The 19,193-nt window shown below is 53.2% G+C and overlaps 1 protein-coding gene across 50 annotated transcripts in view; it reads left to right on the top strand.

Moving 5' to 3' along the window:
* Positions 1-19,193, top strand: part of neb (nebulin) — a 376,446-nt gene that overhangs the window by 308,008 nt on the left and 49,245 nt on the right. For 49 of the 50 annotated variants that reach the window (XM_072470732.1, XM_072470804.1, XM_072470803.1 and 46 more), the window contains 6 exons: positions 51-155; positions 2,458-2,562; positions 8,078-8,188; positions 8,730-8,840; positions 10,936-11,049; positions 17,456-17,560. In XM_072470732.1, coding sequence (XP_072326833.1) covers positions 51-155; positions 2,458-2,562; positions 8,078-8,188; positions 8,730-8,840; positions 10,936-11,049; positions 17,456-17,560 — 651 coding nt within the window. The remainder of the gene's footprint in view (positions 1-50; positions 156-2,457; positions 2,563-8,077; positions 8,189-8,729; positions 8,841-10,935; positions 11,050-17,455; positions 17,561-19,193) is intronic. The other variant, XM_072470805.1, reaches the window with a different exon arrangement.

The raw sequence follows: 19,193 nt of genomic DNA on the forward strand, positions 1-19,193 counted from the left end.
CATACTCTGTAGTCTCTCTGGTGTTGAGGTGGTTTTTGACCCTCCTTTAGTACCTGTACAAGAAGGCGTTTGAGAAGAGTAAAGGTCACTACCAACTGGTGTCCGATTCACCTGAACAAATTCATCTCAAGGAAGCAACTGAGTTACAGAGCCAAGTAAGTCAGCTGAAGTAATACTGAATGTATGTACACGTGACTTAATACCCTACCCATTGTGCAATAAGTTATCCAGCTTGCAGAGGAATTGACCTGCAGTAATCTTCCAATCTGAACAAAGAAGAAACCTTTTTATTTTAAAACGGCAAAACGAACGTTAGAATATTCTCTCTTCCTCCGTGGTGCCTCAGAGTTTAACATAATCACTGTTTTTCTTTTACATTGTGCCACCTTCCCATTTTGTACAATATTGGCTTAGTACCCTTGTGCCGTGCACAAATCCCTGCCTGAAACATGACCAGCTGAAGGAAGTGTGGGGGAGGTTTTACAATGTCATTCAGTTTACTCCGACTTTGTCTTCCTTATTCGAAGAGGTTGGCTGGAGCTTCCATTGGACACGACTTCCAGATAGTTTATCTGAAATTGAGAAATTACTGGGCGAAATTCTCCGGTATCGGCGCGATGTCCGCCGACCGGCACCAAAAATGGCGCAAATCAGTCCGGCATCGCACCGCCCAAAGGTGCGGAATCCTCCGCATCTTGGGGGGCCGAGCCCTAACCTTGCGGGGCTAGGCCCGCGCCGGACTGATTTCCGTCCCGCCAGCTGGCGGAAAAGGCCTTTGGTGCCCCGCCAGCTGGTGCGGAAATGACATTGCCGGGCGGCGCATGCGCGGGAGCGTTAGCGGCCGCTCAGGCATCCCCGCGCATGCACTGTGGAGGGAGTCTCTTCCGCCTCCACCATGGTGGAGACCGTGGCGAAGGCGGAAGAAAAAGAGTGCCCCCACGGCACAGGCCCGCCCGCGGATCGGTGGGCCCCGATCGCGGGCCAGGCCACCGTGGGGGCACCCCCCCGGGGCCAGATCGCCCTGCCCCCCCCCAGGACCCCGGAGCCCGCCCGCGCCGCCTTGTCCCGCCGGTAAGAGAGGTGGTTTAACCCACGCCGGCGGGACAGGCATTCTAGCAGTGGGACTTCGGCCCTTCCGGGCCGGAGAATCGCGGGGGGGGGCCCGCCAACCGGCACGATTCCCGCCCCCGCCGAATCTCCAGTGTGGGAGAATTCGTCAACAGGTGGGGGTGGGATTCACGCCAGCCCCCGGCGATTCTCCGACCCGGCGAGGGGTCGGAGAATCTCGCCCAGGAGGTCATTGGGGCAACTCTAAAAATTACTGTTTGATGTAACAAAATGATAGAGGACTCATGAATTGTACCATTATATTGCCAATGGGAGTGGTGCTTTTAACACAAAAATCTAATCTGGACAATTGATTGTAGGGATTTCCCAACCAACCTTTCAGTTTTTGTGTTCATTTTTACCTGTATGAAGTATAGGGACTGTAATAATTCAACAACTGGCTCCACCAGTTAACTGATAAGAAAAAACTATTTGTTCCCACCATAAACAACAATTTACAGAGTGCTTTAAAATACTCTTGGGGAGGCGGTGGCATAGTGGTATTGTCGTCGGACTAGTAATCCAGAGACCCAAAATAATGATCTGGGGACCCGGGTTCGAATCCCACCATGGCAGGTGATGGAATTTAAACTCAATAAAATATCTGGAATTAAAAAGTCGAATGATGACGGTGAAACAATTGTCGATTATCGGAAAAACCCATCTGGTTCCCTGATATCCTTTAAGGAAGGAAATCTGCCATCCTTACCTGGTCTGGCCTACTTATGACTCCAGACCCTCAGCAATGTGCTTGTCTCTTAACTGCCCCCTCAAGGGCAATTAGGGATGGGCAATAAATGCTGGCACAGACTGCAACACCCATGTCCTATGAACAAATTTTTTAAAAGTCTTCCCATACTCAGCTCCAGGGTCTAACTGCTGGGACAAGTCCCAACTCCCATCCCTGATTGGACTAGCGGGTCACATAATCCCTCCTCAGAGAACATCCCTTAAAATGGCTAGTCCTTCAAGGGGCTAGCTACGACAAGGACTGCTGATTTACAACACATTGCATTGATTATAAAATGTCATGTTTTACAATGGAAAATGATATCGATTCCTATTATTTTGTTTGCAGCCTTTTATTTCATGTCTCTTCCGAAATGTATGACAGATTTCCATGTTTTACTTTGTTTCTGTGAACACACTCCTTTCTTTTACCAAATGTTGAGTTAGAGTTAAATGAAGCACATACTCTTTGTCAAAAAGTATTTTCCTTCTTGATTGTTTGTATTTTGGGGGTAGAGGAAGAGGTCAAAATGCTTTCGCATCATACCTTGTTTCAAGAGTTTATAAACTGTGGGCTGAAGCTGAATCAGTCGCAGAGAGTAACTATGATGTACATTTCAGGTCAAATACAAGGAGAAGTACGAGAAAGAAAGAGGAACGGCAATGTTGGACTTTGAAACACCCGTTTATCTCACTGCCATGGAAACTCAACACATGCAGAGTGAGGTAAGGTCAAATAATGTGAGCATTACCCCTGGAGAACCTGTCTAGGCTCCTTGTGGTGGTGATAGTGTTGCCGAGTGATGCCTGTCTTTGAAGCGAAGTACATAGAATTTCTGAATGCCAGTTTTTTGCATTCTGCAGGCAATTGCTACGTCCTTCAGAGAATGCCATGTTTGTTTGGAAATGGAAAGGAAACTTGCATACAGGTTATGCCAGATTTGTATTAAGTTTTAAAAACTTACACTGTCCCTGCTGTAAATATTAATTTTCTCCCAGCTTCACTGATTTTGATTGCTTGCTTTTCTCCCACTGGGACACGACCCAACATTTTCCGCCCAAGTGATCAAAACATGCCTGTTTCAATATCTACAATGTCCCTTAGCCACTTCCTATGAGGTGTTGCAGCAGACAATTTCTTCTTCCACTACGATCTGACAATCTGCAAAGTGCTCAAGATTCCAATAATAAATTCTCCCACTGGGTCACGGATAATTCTATCTTTCACAGTAAATGTAAATCAGTATAATTATAGAAAGCTGCACAGGCTCCCTGTGGACATTCGGCAGATTCCTATCTGGTTGCTGTCAGGTGTAGGGTTGAGTGCGCCACCAACCACAGAATTATTGTGAGGGAAAAACTACAAGTCCACGAGGAAAAACATGAAGGAGACTTGTTTTCTAAATGGTGCTGATTCATTAATGGACCAATTGGCACTAGCACTGCCAGGGGGCACGATTCTCCACTCCCACGTCGGTTGGGAGAATCGCCTGGGCCGCCGAAATTTCCGGGGACGCCGGTCCGACGCCCTCCCGCGATTCTCCCAAGCGGCGGGAACGGGCCGGTCGAGTTTTGCGGGCCGCAGGCCGGAGAATCGCTGGAGATACCCAAAATGGCGATTCTCCGGCACCCCTGTGATTCTGAGGCCCGGATGAGCCGAGCGGCCAGGCCAAAACGGCGGGTTCCCCCCGGCGCCGTCCACACTGGTCGCTACAGTCGTGGGCGGTGCGTGAACGCTGGGGGGGCAGCCTGTGGGGGGGCGAGGGGGGATCCTGCACCGGGCTTCACCTTGAGTGTGGGGTGGCCCTCGATCAGTGCCCACCGATCGTCGGGCCGTCCTCTCTGAAGGAGGACCTCCTTCCTTCCGCGGCCCCGCAAGATCCGTACCCCATCTTCTTGCGGGGCGGATTTGGACAGGACGGCAACCACGCATGCGGGGGTTGGCGCCGGCCAACCCGCGCATGCGCGGATGACGTCCGTTATGCGGCGCCGGCTGCGTCATCTATTCGGCGCCGCTTTTACACGGGCGACAAGGCCTGGCGCGGGTAGATGACGCGGCCCCGATACTGGCCCATTGTCAGGGCCTGAATTGGTCGGGACCGTTCCGCGCCATCGTGAACCTCGACGGCGTTCACGATGGCGCGGCCACTTCGGCGTGGGGGTGGAGAATCCCACCCAGGATGTTTCTGGGGTGAGATTCTCCGACCCCCCGCCGGGTCGGAGAATCGCCGGGGGCTGGCATGAATCCCGCCCCCGCCGGTTGCCGAAGTCTCCGGCACCAGAGATTCGGCGGGGGCGGGTATCGCGCCGCGCCGGTTGGTAGGCCCCCCCGCTCGATTCTCCAGATGAGCCGAAGTCCCGCCGCTAAAATGCCTGTCACGCCGGCGTAAATTAAACCACCTACCTTACCGGCGGGACAAGGCGACGCGGGTGGGCTCCGGGGTCCTGGGGGGGGGGCGCAGGGCGATCTGGCCCCGGGGGGTGCCCCCACGGTGGCCTGGCCCGCGATCGGGGCCCACCGATCCGCAGGTGGGCCTGTGCCGTGAGGGCACTCTTTCCCTTCCGCCTTTGCCATGGTCTCCACCATGGCAGAGGCGGAAGAGACTCCCTCCACTGCGCATGCGCGGGAATGTCGGCAGCGGCCGCTGACGCTCCTGCGCATGCGCCGCCCGGAGATGTCATTTCCGCGCCAGCTGGCGGGGCACCAAATGCCTTTTCCGCCAGCTGGTGGGGCGGAAATTCATCCGGCGCCGACCTAGCCCCTCAATGTTGGGGCTCGGCCCCCAAAGATGCGGAGCATTCCGCACCTTTGGGGCGGCACAATGCCGGTCTGATTTGCGCCGTTTTGGGCGCCAGTCGGCGGACATCGCGCCGTTTCCGGAGAATTTCACCCCTGATGTCAGCCGGACCTCCCCTGGAGCCATGCATTTAATTGGAAGCAGTAAGTTGGCAACATGCTAAAGAGCCCTCAACGCCTCACACCAGCATAGAGCCACAATGATGCAACCGGCACAGCTATGGCTGCAGGCCATCCTGAGGAAGAGATCCCCCCACCCCACCATGATGGCCTGACAGCCGTGGCCACAATTCTGCAGAGTGTTTCAAATTTGAGGGACCCTCGCAGTTACGACCTGACTCAGCCGTGCCCAGCACTCCCGGTAGGGCACCCAGTCAGATATCAATGCCCTCCTATACGGCCTCGTACTTCCCTTAATTGGACGGGGCTCCCAGTGGTGGTTTCTTAATTGGTATTGAGACAGATGTTGAAATCATGACTCAACCAGGAGAATTCAGCTCACCTGCTTAACAAGTGTTGGTACCCTCAGAAATAAAAAAAAGCCGCCGGCACCAAGGTGGCACAGTAGTTAGCACTACTGCCTCAAGGCACCGAGGTCCCAGGTTCGATCCCGGCTCTGGGTCACTGCCCGTGTGGAGTTTGTACGTTCGCCCCGTGTTTGGGTGGGTTCCACTCCCACAAACCAAAGACGTGCAGTTAGGTGGATTGGCCACGCTAAATTGCCCCTTAATTGGAAAAAGTTTATTGGGTACTCTAAATTTTTTTAAAAAATTTAAAAAGCTGACTGAATTGAGCCGTTAAATAATAGTGTCTAAGGATCTGCAAAAACAGATCAGGTGCAATGGGTTTCAAGTTAAGAAAACCCTCATAGAAGCTTTCAGCTTGTTAACTCAGGTAGACAGGAGGAACGTTGGTTTTTTTCAGAGATCTATTTTGTCAGTGGCTCAATGTTTACTTATACAAGATAAAGAGCTTAAAGGGTTTCAAGTTAAGAAAACCCTCATAGAAGCTTTCAGCTTGTTAACTCAGGTAGACAGGAGGAACGTTGTTTTTTTTCAGAGATCTATTTTGTCAGTGGCTCAATGTTTACTTATACAAGATAAAGAGCTTATAGTTTCTGTTATTAACACTTTAAAAGCCTGGTTGATTGACACTTTTGTAGGGTTGTAGTAACAGCGTTTTCTTAAAAAGAAAACTCGGAATGGGTATTTTTTGTAAGCAGTTCCACATATGCTATTGTTACTAAAGAGTTAATTGGATCTGTATAGAATTTTTTACTGAGTTAATGATCATGGAAGTGTCATGAGTTGGCAAAAGGGCAACAAGGGAGAATGGGATAGATGAGGGAAGGGTTAGAGTGGGCATTGAAAGGGTTTGGGTAGCATGGGTAACATCTTTTGAAGTTATGTTTTAAAAATATTCCTGAATCCAGACTCCTCTGAGGAGGCATGAGCCATGGGTCTTTGGGAAGGTGACCTGACTCCACGGCGGAAATGGCAGGGAGCTAGAAGATGCCTAACCCTTCAATGGAGCTGGCCAGCGTGCGAGTGCAGAGCACACACCCTTCCTCCACGCTGGCAAAAACTGGGGGTGGGGTGCAAGAATCAGTCCTCACCTTCCATTTTTAAAACTGTGGAATCTCCACATTCTGAAAATCCCTCCCTCAGAGATACTGAGGTGGAACTGAAATTAGCTCGGCAACTTCTGATGCCTTTGGCAACTACACACGTTTTTGCAGCTCTGAATTTACACCTATGTAACAGCTTCTCCCAGCACTGTCCATATTTAGCTCTAAAGGCATCAACTGTGAAATATAAGAGCAGGAGGAGGTCACCCTTCAGCCACTTCCACCATTAAATTGGATCATGAAGGATCTGTAGCTCCGCTTTATTCATTTGCCTTTGCTTCGTACCCAACAATAATCCATCGATCTCAGTCCTAAACGTTTCAATGATCTTTTGGGGGAGACAATTCCAGGTTTCCGCTGCTGTTTGTGCGGTTAAAAAGCTTCCTAAGTCCATTCTTAAGTGACTCAGCCTTAATTTTAAGATTGAGCCTGCTGTTATTCTGGATTTCCCCCAGTTAAGGAAATAGTTTCTCTATGTCGATCCTGCTAACATTTCAAACACGTCAATTAGATCATTCAACCTTCTAAACTGAAAGGGTGGGATTTTCCAGACTTTCCCAGCATTGGGATCTTCCAGTCCCGCTGAAGGTAACCCCTGTGGTGTGTTCACTGGTGACGGGGTAGGCGGGACATGCAAAACAGCGTAGACTTGGGGACCAGAAGATCCTGCCCCCGCCCCCCCCCCCCCCCCACCGCCACCCCACCACCCACCCCCCTATCACCCCCCACTGCCAACCACCCCCCGCCAGCCTTCCAGCACAGCCCCAATTTGCGGCCTAGGGAAGGGGGTCCCGCTGAGAGCCAACACCTGCCCTTACTCCCAGTCTCCCCTCACATTCCCCATGAACCCCCTCCCTCACTATCACTCAACTGCAGCTTGGATCCCTCAGCAATCGTGGGCCTCGGGTGGTTATCGAACTGGCAGCAGCCAACCTCCCCTGTGGTACTGGCATTCAACAGAGCTGCCAGGCTCTGATTGATCAGCAGCTCTCAGTGGGCTGGCCATCCACCTCCAGGGTCCTTGATCCTGGGTGAAGGCGCATCAGCGGCCTGTCAAGTGCCCAAGTGGAACAAGGTGCTGTGGTGGTGGTGATGTGGGGGGGGGGGGGGGGGGGGGGGGGCTATCCGGAGTGCCCTCACCAACAGTCCAGCCAGCAGCCCAAACTCCTGCCATCATCAGAAGACTTTGCTCTTCATTTCTGAATCACAATCCCTGAAATCATGGTCAGCAAGTTTTACCCACATTCTTTTTTTGCTGTTTTACCTATTAATTGTCTTAATAATTTTCCAACCAGTGATATATATATAATCAGCTCTGTAAGAATGGCCGTCTCTGCCAGGAATTATTTAAAGAATTGGTGATTGTTAGATTATTATTATTATTATACATCTTCGGGCAGCACGGTAGCATTGTGGATAGCACAAATGCTTCACAGCTCCAGGGTCCCAGGTTCGATTCCGGCTTGGGTCACTGTCTGTGCGGAGTCTGCACATCCTCCCCGTGTGTGCGTGGGTTTCCTCCGGGTGCTCCGGTTTCCTCCCACAATCCAAAGATGTGCGGGTTAGGTGGATTGGCCATGCTAAATTGCCCATAGTGTCCAAAATTGCCCTTAGTGTTGGGTGGGGTTACTGGGTTATGGGGATAGGGTGGAGGTGTGGACCTTGAGTGGGGTGCTCTTTCCAAGAGCCGGTGCAGACTCGATGGGCCGAATGGCCTCCTTCTGCACTGTAAATTCTATGATTCTATGAACCATTATTCTTATCATTCTGTTACAAAGTTCTTTATCTACCTTATTTCTTCTCCCTGTCGCCAACAGAAAGAATATAAGAAGGATTTGGAAGAGCACATAAAAGGCAGAAACCTTTCTGGTTTGGAGATTACGCCGTCAATGTTGCATGCCAAATATGCAACTAAAATAATTTGTGAGGTAACCAGTGTATTTCTTTTTACCTTTCATCAATTTGAAAAGTAATCAAGCTGATATATTTTTATATTGTTTTTTTTGAAATACACAAAATTTGAACTTCTTTCTTTTTGAGCAAATTAGGACACAGTGATGTTTTAACTAATGATGAAAGATTTTTCTTTTCTCATTTTTAATTTGGAGAATAATGCAACTAACGTTCGTTGGTTTGTACGCTATCTTTTTGCTGTTGCCTCTCTTTATACGTGTAAACAGATGATTAATGCCCTTTATTATTTAATGATTATGTGAACAACCCATTTAGTGCAGTGTCTGCTTCATTATGGTGACGGTATTGTTGTCCAAGAAGCCCTGCATTCTGGTCACCTGATTGCGCTTGTCGTGTTTTATCCGTCTGAGCATAATGAAAGGTGTGCGCCTTGTTCTGTTCTCCAGTCTTCATTTTCTGTCTGGCTACTTTTTAGTGGTGTGGTGCATGAAAACATCAGAAATGTCTTGTTCTCGGTATTTCTGCAGCTCTCCTGTTCTTTCTGCATTTCTTTAGAAAGAGTACAGGAAGGATCTTGAGGAAGGTGTCAAGGGTAGGGGCTTAATGGTGGTTGAGGATACCCCTGAGATGATGCGAGCAAGGAATGCCACGTACATTCTGAACGAGGTAGGCATGGCACAGCTCCGGGCACTGATCAGTCAGCGGTGTGCTCCCTGTGCATTTGAAAATGAAATGTTGTGTTCCATCTGTTTTATGAGCATACTGTGAGGCCTCACTTTCCGATTCTAGTAAAGCTTAGCTTACACATGCCCATCTTGCCTCTTCGAAAGTTGCCTAGCACAAGTCTCCTCAGCAAGGCCAAGCTTGATTTGTGCTGCCTGTGTGCAGTGGCATATCACTTATTACAAGTCTTATTTTCCCTTTTTGTTTCCACAATACGGAAATTTATACCAGGAAGTAGGAATGTTTAGTTTTGTTTCCCTTGCTCCATAACCTAGAAATGCTGGAATTGCTACCCATTAGATTTGAGTAGTTTGTAGACTTGAAATTTACCTCTCCTCAATAAATAAAATAATAATAATCTTTATTAGTGTCACAAGTAGACTTACATTAACATTGCAATGAAGTTACTGTGAAAATCCCCTAGTCGCCACAGTCCGGCACTGGTTAGGGTGCACAGAGGGAGAATTCAGAATGCCCAATTCACCTAACAAGCACGTCTTTCGGGACTTGTGGGAGGAAACCGGGGCACCCGGAGGAAACCCACCCAGACACGGGGAGAACGTGCAAACTCCGCACAGACAAGCCGAGAATCGAGCCCAGGTCCCTGGCATTGCGAAGCAACAGTGCTAACCATTGTGCTACATGCCTTCCCAAATGATGAAATCCTTTTCTTTCAGTCGAGTTCTTGGGATAACTTGTACGTGGAGTTAGGTCAAAACCCAAAAGTCTCTTCTCCTGCCTTGATTGTCTCAGAAGAATTGATGAACTGCAAGAGATTTCTCAAATTTTCACCTCCCTCGTATGGAGCTGTCAATCTATTCTGCCATGATAGGAACATAGGAACAGGGCTAGGGGGAGGGTTTACAGGATAACTGGATTCAGGCCCATTTGTATACTTGCAGGACTTAGAGAACCAAAGTGGTGTTATGGAGAAAGCCTTTAGCTTTGTGATAGTATTTCCCACCAATTAGTCAGCAGGTGCAGGGTTCAAACCTCACTCCAGACAGCTGTAGCTGGCTCTGATCTCTACGTTGACGTCCGCTAGGATTCTCATGTCTGCATGTCACACCTTTCCAAAACAAGTCGATGATTGGTGGTAAGAACAAGAGAGATTCCTGGTCAGCCGTATGATGAAAATGCCACTGGAACGTTGACCAGCACTATCCATAGCTCTGCACTACAACATGTATGTAAAAGTGCATGTTGCCACAGCAACTCGGACTCACTTGAGTGAACTGTAACTCACCCCCGCCATGGCCTTACGTACAAGAGCCCTGAATTTGCAGTTAGCAAATTGTGAAGTGAGTAAGACCCTTCGTAAATAGATGAACAATTGCCTTTCTTTTGAAGCGAAATTAAATGAAATGCCATATTCACCACAGCTTTTGAAAGCGATATTACACAGAGTGAGAAGTAATTGTTTAAACCCGAGAAAGAAAGACTTGCATTTATATAGCACCTTTCATGACCACTGGATGTCCCAATGAAGTACTTTTTGATGTACACTCAGTGTTGTAATGTAGGAAATGACGCAGTCAAGATACACTCAGCAAAACCTCCCACAAAAAGCAATCGTGATAATGACCAAATAATCTTTTTTTTTCTGTTGATTGAAGGAAAAATATTGGCCAGACGCCAGGGCTAACTGCCCTGTTCTTCTTCAAAATAGTGCTATGGGCTTCTTTGCACCCAGCCAATTAGACAGACGAGGCCTCAGTTACCATCCCATCTGAAAGGTGGCACCTTCGACAGAGCAGTGGTCCCCCAGTACTGCATTGAAATGTCAGCTTTGATTTTTGTGCTCAAGCCTTAGAGTGGGACTTGAACCCAGAAGATTGTGCTTCAGAGGCAAGCATGTTACCAACTGAGCCACAATGGACACACAAAACGCAATCCATTAACTCGTACTATTCTGCTTGTTGTCCTTCAACCTGCTGGTTTGGCTGCAGAAATTTCCAACTACATCACTATTGGATTTTCGGTAGGGATGCTCCCTAGACTAGAGAAATAACTGTGTGCCTCTTCTCTTCTATCTCAGAAAGAGTACAAGAGATCATTGGAGGAAGAAATCAAGGGTAAAGGGCTTGTGGCATTTGCTAATGAAACACCAGACTTTGCCAGAGCCAAGAACGCCACAGAGATTTTAAGCCAGGTGAGAGGCAACGGGTACAATAGATTCTGTTCATTCACCCAATTACCGAGATTCTGTCAGGCTTGTTTATTCGACAATAAAATTGTTTTACACTTTGTTCATTTATTCATGGGACATGGGCATCACTGACAAGGCCAGCACATCCCTACTTGCCCTCAGGAAGGCAGTGGTGAGCAGCCTTGCTGAATCACTGTAGTCCGAGCAGTGTCGGCACACCCTTGCTGCCGTAGGTATATGCGCGGAGTTGTGATGGAGGGAGCTGCAGAACCTTTACCCAGAGATGACAAACTAGTTTGGATAGTATGCGATTTGTAGGGAAATCTGTGTGTGGTCGTGTTCCCATGTGCCTGCTCACCTTGTTCTTCTCGGTGGCAGAGGTCATGGATTTGGAAGGTGCTGTTGAAGCAGCCTCGACAAGTTGCCACAGGCATCTTGTAGATGGTATACATGGCAGCCATTTAATGCTGGTGGTGGAGGGAGTGAATGTTTAAGATGATGGATGGGGTGCCAATCAAGGCTACCTTGTCCTCAATGGTGTTGAGCTACTTCAGTGTTGGAGTTGCACTCTCCGGGGAAGGGGGGGGGGTGAGTGCCAGGGACGGGGGGGTGAGTGCCAGGGACGGGGGGGGTGAGTGCCGGGTATGGGGGGGTGAGTGCCGGCGGGGGGGGGGGGGGGTTGAGTGCCAGGGACGGGGGGGTGAGTGCCGGGTACGGGGGGGTGAGCACCGGGGACGGGGGCGTGAGTACCGGGTACGGGGGGGTGAGTGCCGGGTACGGGGGTGGTGAGTGTCGGGTACGGGGGGATGAGTGCCGGGTACGGGGGTTGAGTGCCGGGGATGGGGGGGTGAGTGCCGGGGACGGGGGGGGTAAGTGCCGGGTACGGGGGGGTGAGTGTCGGGTACGGGGGGGTGAGTGCCCGGTACGGGGGGGTGAGTGCCGGGAACGGGAGGGTGAGTGCTGGGGATGGGGGGATGAGTGCCGGGTACGGGGGGGGTGAGTGACGGGTACGGGGGGGTGAGTGACGGGTACGGGGGGATGAGTGGGGAGGTGGGTGCGAGCGCGCTGGAGTTTCCCCACCTGGCCAGGGGGAAGGGGGGATATGGGCAATGATGACATCCTCCAACAGTCGCGCCCATGCCACCTGGCTGGGGGGAGGGGGGGTACGGGCAATGATGACATTCCGTCGTTTCCACCCCCCCCACAGGTCATCATGTTTTCTGATCAGCCAGTGATGTTGGCTGCCGTGGCGGCAGCCACTATTCTCCATGTTGCCCTGGAGGAGGAGGAGGAGGAGCGTGCCAGAGAGGCGGCGCAGGCTGCCGCAGAGGAGCATGCCGCAGAAGGGCAGGTGGCAGCCGCCCAGGCTGGAGGAACACCCGCCCGACAGGACGAGGAGGAGGAGCAGGGGGAGCACGTAGTGGAGGAGGAACACGAGGAGGGGAAGGAGGACGTCGCGGCACCACGGCAACGGAGGCACCCGAGGAGGCCCCGTATGTACCGGCCCCGGTTGTCATACTAGGACCTCACGGACTGAGAATGCAGGAGTAGACTCTGGATGAGCCGGGAAACCATGGCACACATCTGTCACCTGCTGGCACACCTGGCACCGCGTGGCACTGGGGGGGGGTCACCCTCTCACCGTGTCCGTCAAGGTTACAGTTGCCCTGAAGTTTTATGCCACGGGGTCATTCCAGACACTGGGTGGGAACCTGTCCGGCATCTCGCAGACATCGGTGCACCGGTGCATCCGGGCAGTGACAGACACCGTATATGCCATTGCGAACCGCTACATCCGCTTCCCTGTGGACCGCGCCAGCCAGGATGCCCGGGCCGTGGGCTTCTCTGCCGTTGCCGGGTTTCCCATGGTCCAGGGCGCGATCGATAGGAGGCACATCGCCGTGCGGCCAGCTGCAGATAACAGGGCCGTGTTCACCAATAGGAAGGGGACCTATTCCATGAACATCCAGGTGGTCTGCGATCACCGCATGATTATCCTGCACATCTGCGCCCGGTACCCGGGAAGTGTACATGACTCATACGTGTTGTCGCGGTCTTACATCACCGGCATGCACGAGGGACGCCACCACCGGCTGAGGGGCTGGTTGCTGGGCGACAGGGGTTACCCATTGCGGTCGTGGCTGATGACGCCTATACGGAGGCCACAGAATGACGCGGAGAACAGCTAAAATGATGCCCATGCAGCGACAATAGGTGTGATAGAGAGGCGCTTTGGCGTGCTCAAAATGCGTTTCAGGTGCCTGGACCTCTCTGGGGGCGCCCTCCAGTATCCGTCAGATAGGGTCGGCCGCATCATTGTGGTGTGCTGCGTCCTGCACAACATAGCCCAGCAGAGGGGCGATGTTCCGCAGGAAAAGGAAGGCGGAGTGGAGGAGCAGCAGGAAGAAGCGCAGTCCTCCCAGATGAGGGGGATGGGGATGGTCAGGGCAGACGGGCTAGACACGGGCGGGTGGCTGTCCACTGTTACCGGCTGGGCCAGCGGGCACGGGACAGGCTGATAGCCGCCCGCTTCACTGACTAGGGGGCGTGGGAATCGGCGAGTATGGCCACATACCGCACACCATGGCAACACCCCAACACCCTCACCCCCCCCCCCCCCACCCAGCCACCCACCCAGCACCCCACCACCCCTCCATTGCAGATCCACCTGCGGCACAAGGGCCGGGCTCACACAGTTGCCGGTGGACGCGTGTCTATCGCAGGCCATGGAGGATGATGACAACCCGCTCTGCAATGTGCTCCTGGCTCCACATCGTTGGACGATGTCTGACCCATGGCCACAGTACCACCAGCCACCCGGACCATCCCTGCATGCGGCTGTGACACTGCAGCGCATGGTACCATCCTCTGCCCGGGGGGATGGTGAGGGCGGCCCAGGGGGAAGGGGGCAGACTCACCTGAGGCCGACGTAAGACCACCCCTCACACACACACTGGCGCTCAACGTATATGACACCCCCGCACGCTTTGGACAGAGCACAAAGGCAGCTTCTGTAGGTGTTAAAGTGATTTTAATAACAAACAGGGCATACACGTGTCCCAGCCCCTCAAACTCGTCTGTGCCCTACACCCATGCCAACTTACTCAGTGTCTAATTGTTTGGCCTTACGGGCCCTTTGACGACGCCAAGGTGGTTCCCAGACGGTACAGCAGAACTGGAGGTGGACTCCTGCGATTCCTGCCCTCTGACTCGGGATCCCTTTGGCGGCCGTTTCCTGGGGTGTCCTGGCCTAGACTGGGATGGCGAATTGCCAGCCTGTCCTGCCCGTTGCCCACCCGATGCACCTGGGACGGAAGGGGAGGAGTCCGAGGTGCTGCAGTGTTCCTGGACCTCTCCTACAGGGGGACCAGGGATGGGCGCCAGCAACTCCTCCTCCCCCGGGGTGCCCAATGGCCCCCAGGCCTCTACATGGGTCGGGGGTGTGAACGGACCGGCCATCCGACGCCCCTCCAACACCTGGCGCTGCCAGTCCTGGAGGCCCGTGCTGGTATCGACAAGGGTCTGCAGGTTTGCAGCCATGGAGCTCAGGGAGTTGGCCATCCCTGTCTGTGACTGTGCGATGCCGGCTAGCACATGGGCAATGGCGACGATGCCCTCAGCGATGGCCTGCTGAGACTGGGCCATGGCCTGCAGGGATTGGGCCATTGCCTGCTGAGACTGGGCCATTGCCCGCTGAGACAGGGCCACGGCGTTGAGCGCCTCTGCCATCTGCCGCTGGCGCTGGCTCATGGCCTCCTGTGAGAGGGCAGCCATGTCCTGGGCCACAGACGCGGCCTGCACGGAAGGCCCCAGGCCTCGCATACTGCTCCCCATGTCTGACACCGTCGCACCCATTGCCTCCACCGCAGACGCCCACCCGTGCGGTGTCGGCCTGGGTGGCACGCATGACCGGCACCACTCCCAGCTCCTGGACGCGGGTGGACTCCTCCACCTGCGACTGCAGCCGCCGCAAGCCGCCCGTCACCCGCTTCGCTCGTCTCCGGGTCGGTGGTTGCATCGGGGCTATGGGTGGGTGTGGTAACTGCAGGAACCCGGGATCCATCTGGGAGGCAGATGTTCGCTTGGGCTGGGCTGCCCTCCGACCGCCCGGTCCCTCTGCTGCCCCCACCTCTACCTGCTGTACCGGGACGGCTGTGTTGTGCGCACCAGTGAGTGTACCAGATGCCTCATCACTAAAGTGCCCAACCAAGGTGAGTGGCTCTGCGATGGTGGAGGGTGTTGGAGACAGCAGTGGCGTTGTGTCGTGCTCTTCGTCCCACTCTGAGTCCATGGCACTTTGGGGTGGGGGTTCGTCTCCACCCATCCACACTGTGTCACTGACCTGTATTTCAGTTTCCTGGGTAGGGTTGTCCTGGGTAGGGGTGTCCTGGATAGAGGTGTCCTGGGTAGAGGTGTCCTGGGTAGGGCTGTCCTGGGAAGGGCTGTCCTGGGTAGTGGTTTCGTGGCTCGGCTGCGACGGGGGCCTGTGGCTGCCCCCCTCGTCACTAGGTGGTACATGCCTGCGTCGCCGCACCCGCACGAGACGGGTGCGTCGTCTCCCTATTGCTCCAAGTCTCTCCGTCTCCCATGGTTGCCATGGGGCATCCTGCGGGCGTCGCGTGCCAGAGGGTCCGGGTCTCTCCGTATCCCGTGGTCACCCAGGGGCATCCTGCGGGCGTCGCGTGCCAGAGGGTCCGGGTCTCTCCGTATCCCGTGGTCACCCAGGGGCATCCTGTGGGCGTCGCGTGCCAGAGGGTCCGGGTCTCTCCGTATCCCGTGGTCGCCCTGGGGCATCCTGCGGGCGTCGCGTGCCAGAGGCTCCGGGTCTCTCCGTATCCCGTGGTCGCCCTGGGGCATCCTGCGGGCGTCGCGTGCCAGAGGGTCCGGGTCTCTCCGTATCCCGTGGCCTCAGAGGGGCATCCTGCGGGCGGTCGGCATCTGCAGGGATGGGTGCCTCGACGTTTGCTCCTGCAATACACAATGAAGCATGCATGGTTAGACACGCAGGCGGTGATCAGGTGATATGGGGGAGGGGGGATATGGGGAGGGGGATATGGGGGAGAGGGAATATGGGGATATGGGGAGGGGGGATCTGGGGGAGGGGGATATGGGGGATATGGGGAGGGAGGATATGGGGGATATGGGAGAGGGTGGATACGGGGGAGGGGGGATATGGGTACGGGCTGTCGGTGGCTCACTTGCTGGTGGGCTCCCGACCTCTGCATCGGCAACCTCCCGGTCCTCAGGTCCACCAGCCAGTTCCAGGGCCCTTTCCTCATGTACGGTGAGTGGCCTTTCATCAGCGGGGCACCCTCCAGTCCTTTCATGCTCCCTATTGTTGTGTGCGCACTTCTCCTGTGGGGGGCATGTGGGTGGCAGGGGTAAGGGACAATAGTGTTAGACAGGTATATGAATGCACGCCATTGGTAGAAGTTAGGGTTGGTTTCACCTGGGGGTGTGCCGCACATCGGGCAGGGAGGGGGTGGGGACTCACCCTGGCTGCCCTGACGAGATCATTCACCTTCTTGTGGCACTGGGTGCCTGTCCGTGGTGTCAGAGCCACAGCGCTGATGGCCTCTGCCACCTCCCTCCACAGACGCCGGCTGTGGCGTGGGGCGTCCCTGCGGCCGTGTCCGGGATACATGGACTCCCTCCTCTCCTCCACTGCGTCCAGGGGCGCCTCGATGTCACGGTCCTGGAACCTCGGGGCTGCGCGGCGGGCAGCCATCTTGCCGGGTCTTCCGGGGTAGAGGAGGGCGCGTCTTTTGAGCCGTCACGCCGTGCAGCATCATTGACGCCGCACGGCGTCACCGTCCACGTCGGATGACGCCATCGCGAATGGCGTCACGCCGCTGCTAGCCCCTTCGGGGCCAGAAAATTTGCATTGTTTGGGGGGGGCCCGACGCCGGAGTGACCCGCGCCGTTTTTTGGCGCCGGGTCCCGGGCATCGCACCAGTTTTCAGAGAATCCCGCCCCTGGTCTTTGGCACTGTGAGGCAGCAGTGCTAACCACTGTGCCACCTTTATCTGTTTCAGTGCTTTTGTTATCCTTATATTTATTTTATTATGCACCGCCATTTATGTTTGGATGTGAGTGGACTAAAGAGTTCTGATCTGATGCTTTGGTTGTGGGGTTTCTCAGCCCTGTCTACACCATGCTGCTTCCACTAATTAGCATCCCTCTGTGACATTTGACCCTGTAAAAAGAAGCAATTTTAGTGGACAAGAGGGGGACTTGATGGTGCTGTATAAGGTCCAGCCAAATCTGGAGATTAATGACTAAACCAGTTTGCTGCTATATCATTTGAAGTCAGTAAATTCTAATTCCATCCAAGTCAGTGAAGTTAGTTGATTCATTAACTGGCTGAAATGATACCTGAATGATTAACATTGACCGATCGTTCTTTTAGGTAAAGTACAAGCATTTGGCTGAAATGGACAAAGCAAACTACACCACAGTCACAGATTCGACTGACATAATTCACGCTCAGAATGTGAAGAATCTCAGCAGCCAGGTAAAGCATATCTTTCTCTCCCCTACCTACCTTCAGCTCCACTCCCCACCCCCACAATAGATAGGACCTGTTAACCCTGGAATTTCTGCAGGTTTTGGAGAGGGAGGGGTGCAGGAGGGTGAGGTTCACTATATCTGGTGCAGGTGGGGGTGAGCAGAACCATAACTGTCCTCAACCTCAAGCCATAGATTCCTTTGGGAGATCTTGTGGTGTAGTGGGTACACCTGTAGCAAGAAGCTCCGGGTTCAAGTCCCACCCAGGACTTGATGGCCAAGGACGGTGTGTTCATAACACGGCCAAACAGGTTGAGTGTCGACCTGCAGAATCCTTCCAATCGTGCTAATGACTAGCGGTAAGAGTGGGAGGGGCTCTTGGTCAGGCACACTTGATGTGGAATGGTGCCCCTCAAGCTGTAAGCCCCTGGCTACAGACTAGCGATCTGTTCCGGGAATTATTAGCTAGGGAAACAGACACAGGTTTGCCTTCTGTGACATCACAGAAAAGCTGTGGCCTGAGCGGCTGGTTGGGAATCTACACTAAATTTAAAAAATTAAGCATTGGTAACTAATTAAACATAATTACTTAATTATAATTTAGAGGAATATCTAAGCCAGAAATCGGAGAGTACTATATTTAGCTTTCGCATTTCTATTAGAAATCTAGTGCTAGGAAACAGATAGTTAACAGTAACTTTGAAATTTTAAAAAATATATATATTTTTTTAAAAATGTGTTAATTTTATTTTAATTAATTGACGCAATGTCAGTTAGAGGGGTGCAGTGCTCTGACTGTGGGATGTGGCAGGTCCGGGAGGCTTCCAGCGTCCCGGATGGCTTCATCTGCAGAAAGTGCACCCAACTGGAGCTCCTCACAGACCTCATGGTTCGGTTGGAGCAGCAATTGGATGCACTTAGGAGCATGCAGGTGGCGGAAAGCGTCATAGATCGCAGTTATGTAAATGTGGTCACACCCAAGGTGCAGGCAGAGAAATGGGTGACCACCAGAAAGGGCAGGCAGTCAGTGCAGGAATGCCCTGTGGTTGTCCCCCTCTCGAACAGGTATACCCCTTTGGATACTGTCGGGGGGAATAGCCTATCAGGGGAAAACAGCAGCAGCCAGAGCAGTGGCACCACGGCTGGCTCTGATGTTCAGAAGGGAGGGTCAAAGCGCAGAAGAGCAATAGTAATAGGGGACTCTATAGTCAGGGGCACAGATAGGCGCTTCTGTGGACGTGAAAGAGACTCCAGGATGGTATGTTGCCTCCCTGGTGCCAGGGTCCAGGATGTCTCCGAACGGGTAGAGGGCATCCTGAAGGGGGAGGGCAAACAGGCAGAGGTCGTTGTACATATTGGTACTAACGACATAGGCAGGAAGGGGCATGAGGTCCTGCAGCAGGAGTTCAGGGAGCTAGGCAGAAAGTTAAAAGACAGGACCTCGAGGATTGTAATCTCGGGATTACTCCCTGTGCCACGTGCCAGTGAGGCTAGAAATAGGAAGATAGAGCAGCTAAACACATGGCTAAACAGCTGGTGTAGGAGGGAGGGTTTCCATTATCTGGACCACTGGGAGCTCTTCCGGGGCAGGTGTGACCTGTATAAGAAGGACGGGTTGCATCTAAACCGGAGAGGCATAA

This window comes from Scyliorhinus torazame, chromosome 2 (assembly GCF_047496885.1).
Source record: "Scyliorhinus torazame isolate Kashiwa2021f chromosome 2, sScyTor2.1, whole genome shotgun sequence".
Classification (NCBI taxonomy): Eukaryota; Metazoa; Chordata; class Chondrichthyes; order Carcharhiniformes; family Scyliorhinidae; genus Scyliorhinus; species Scyliorhinus torazame.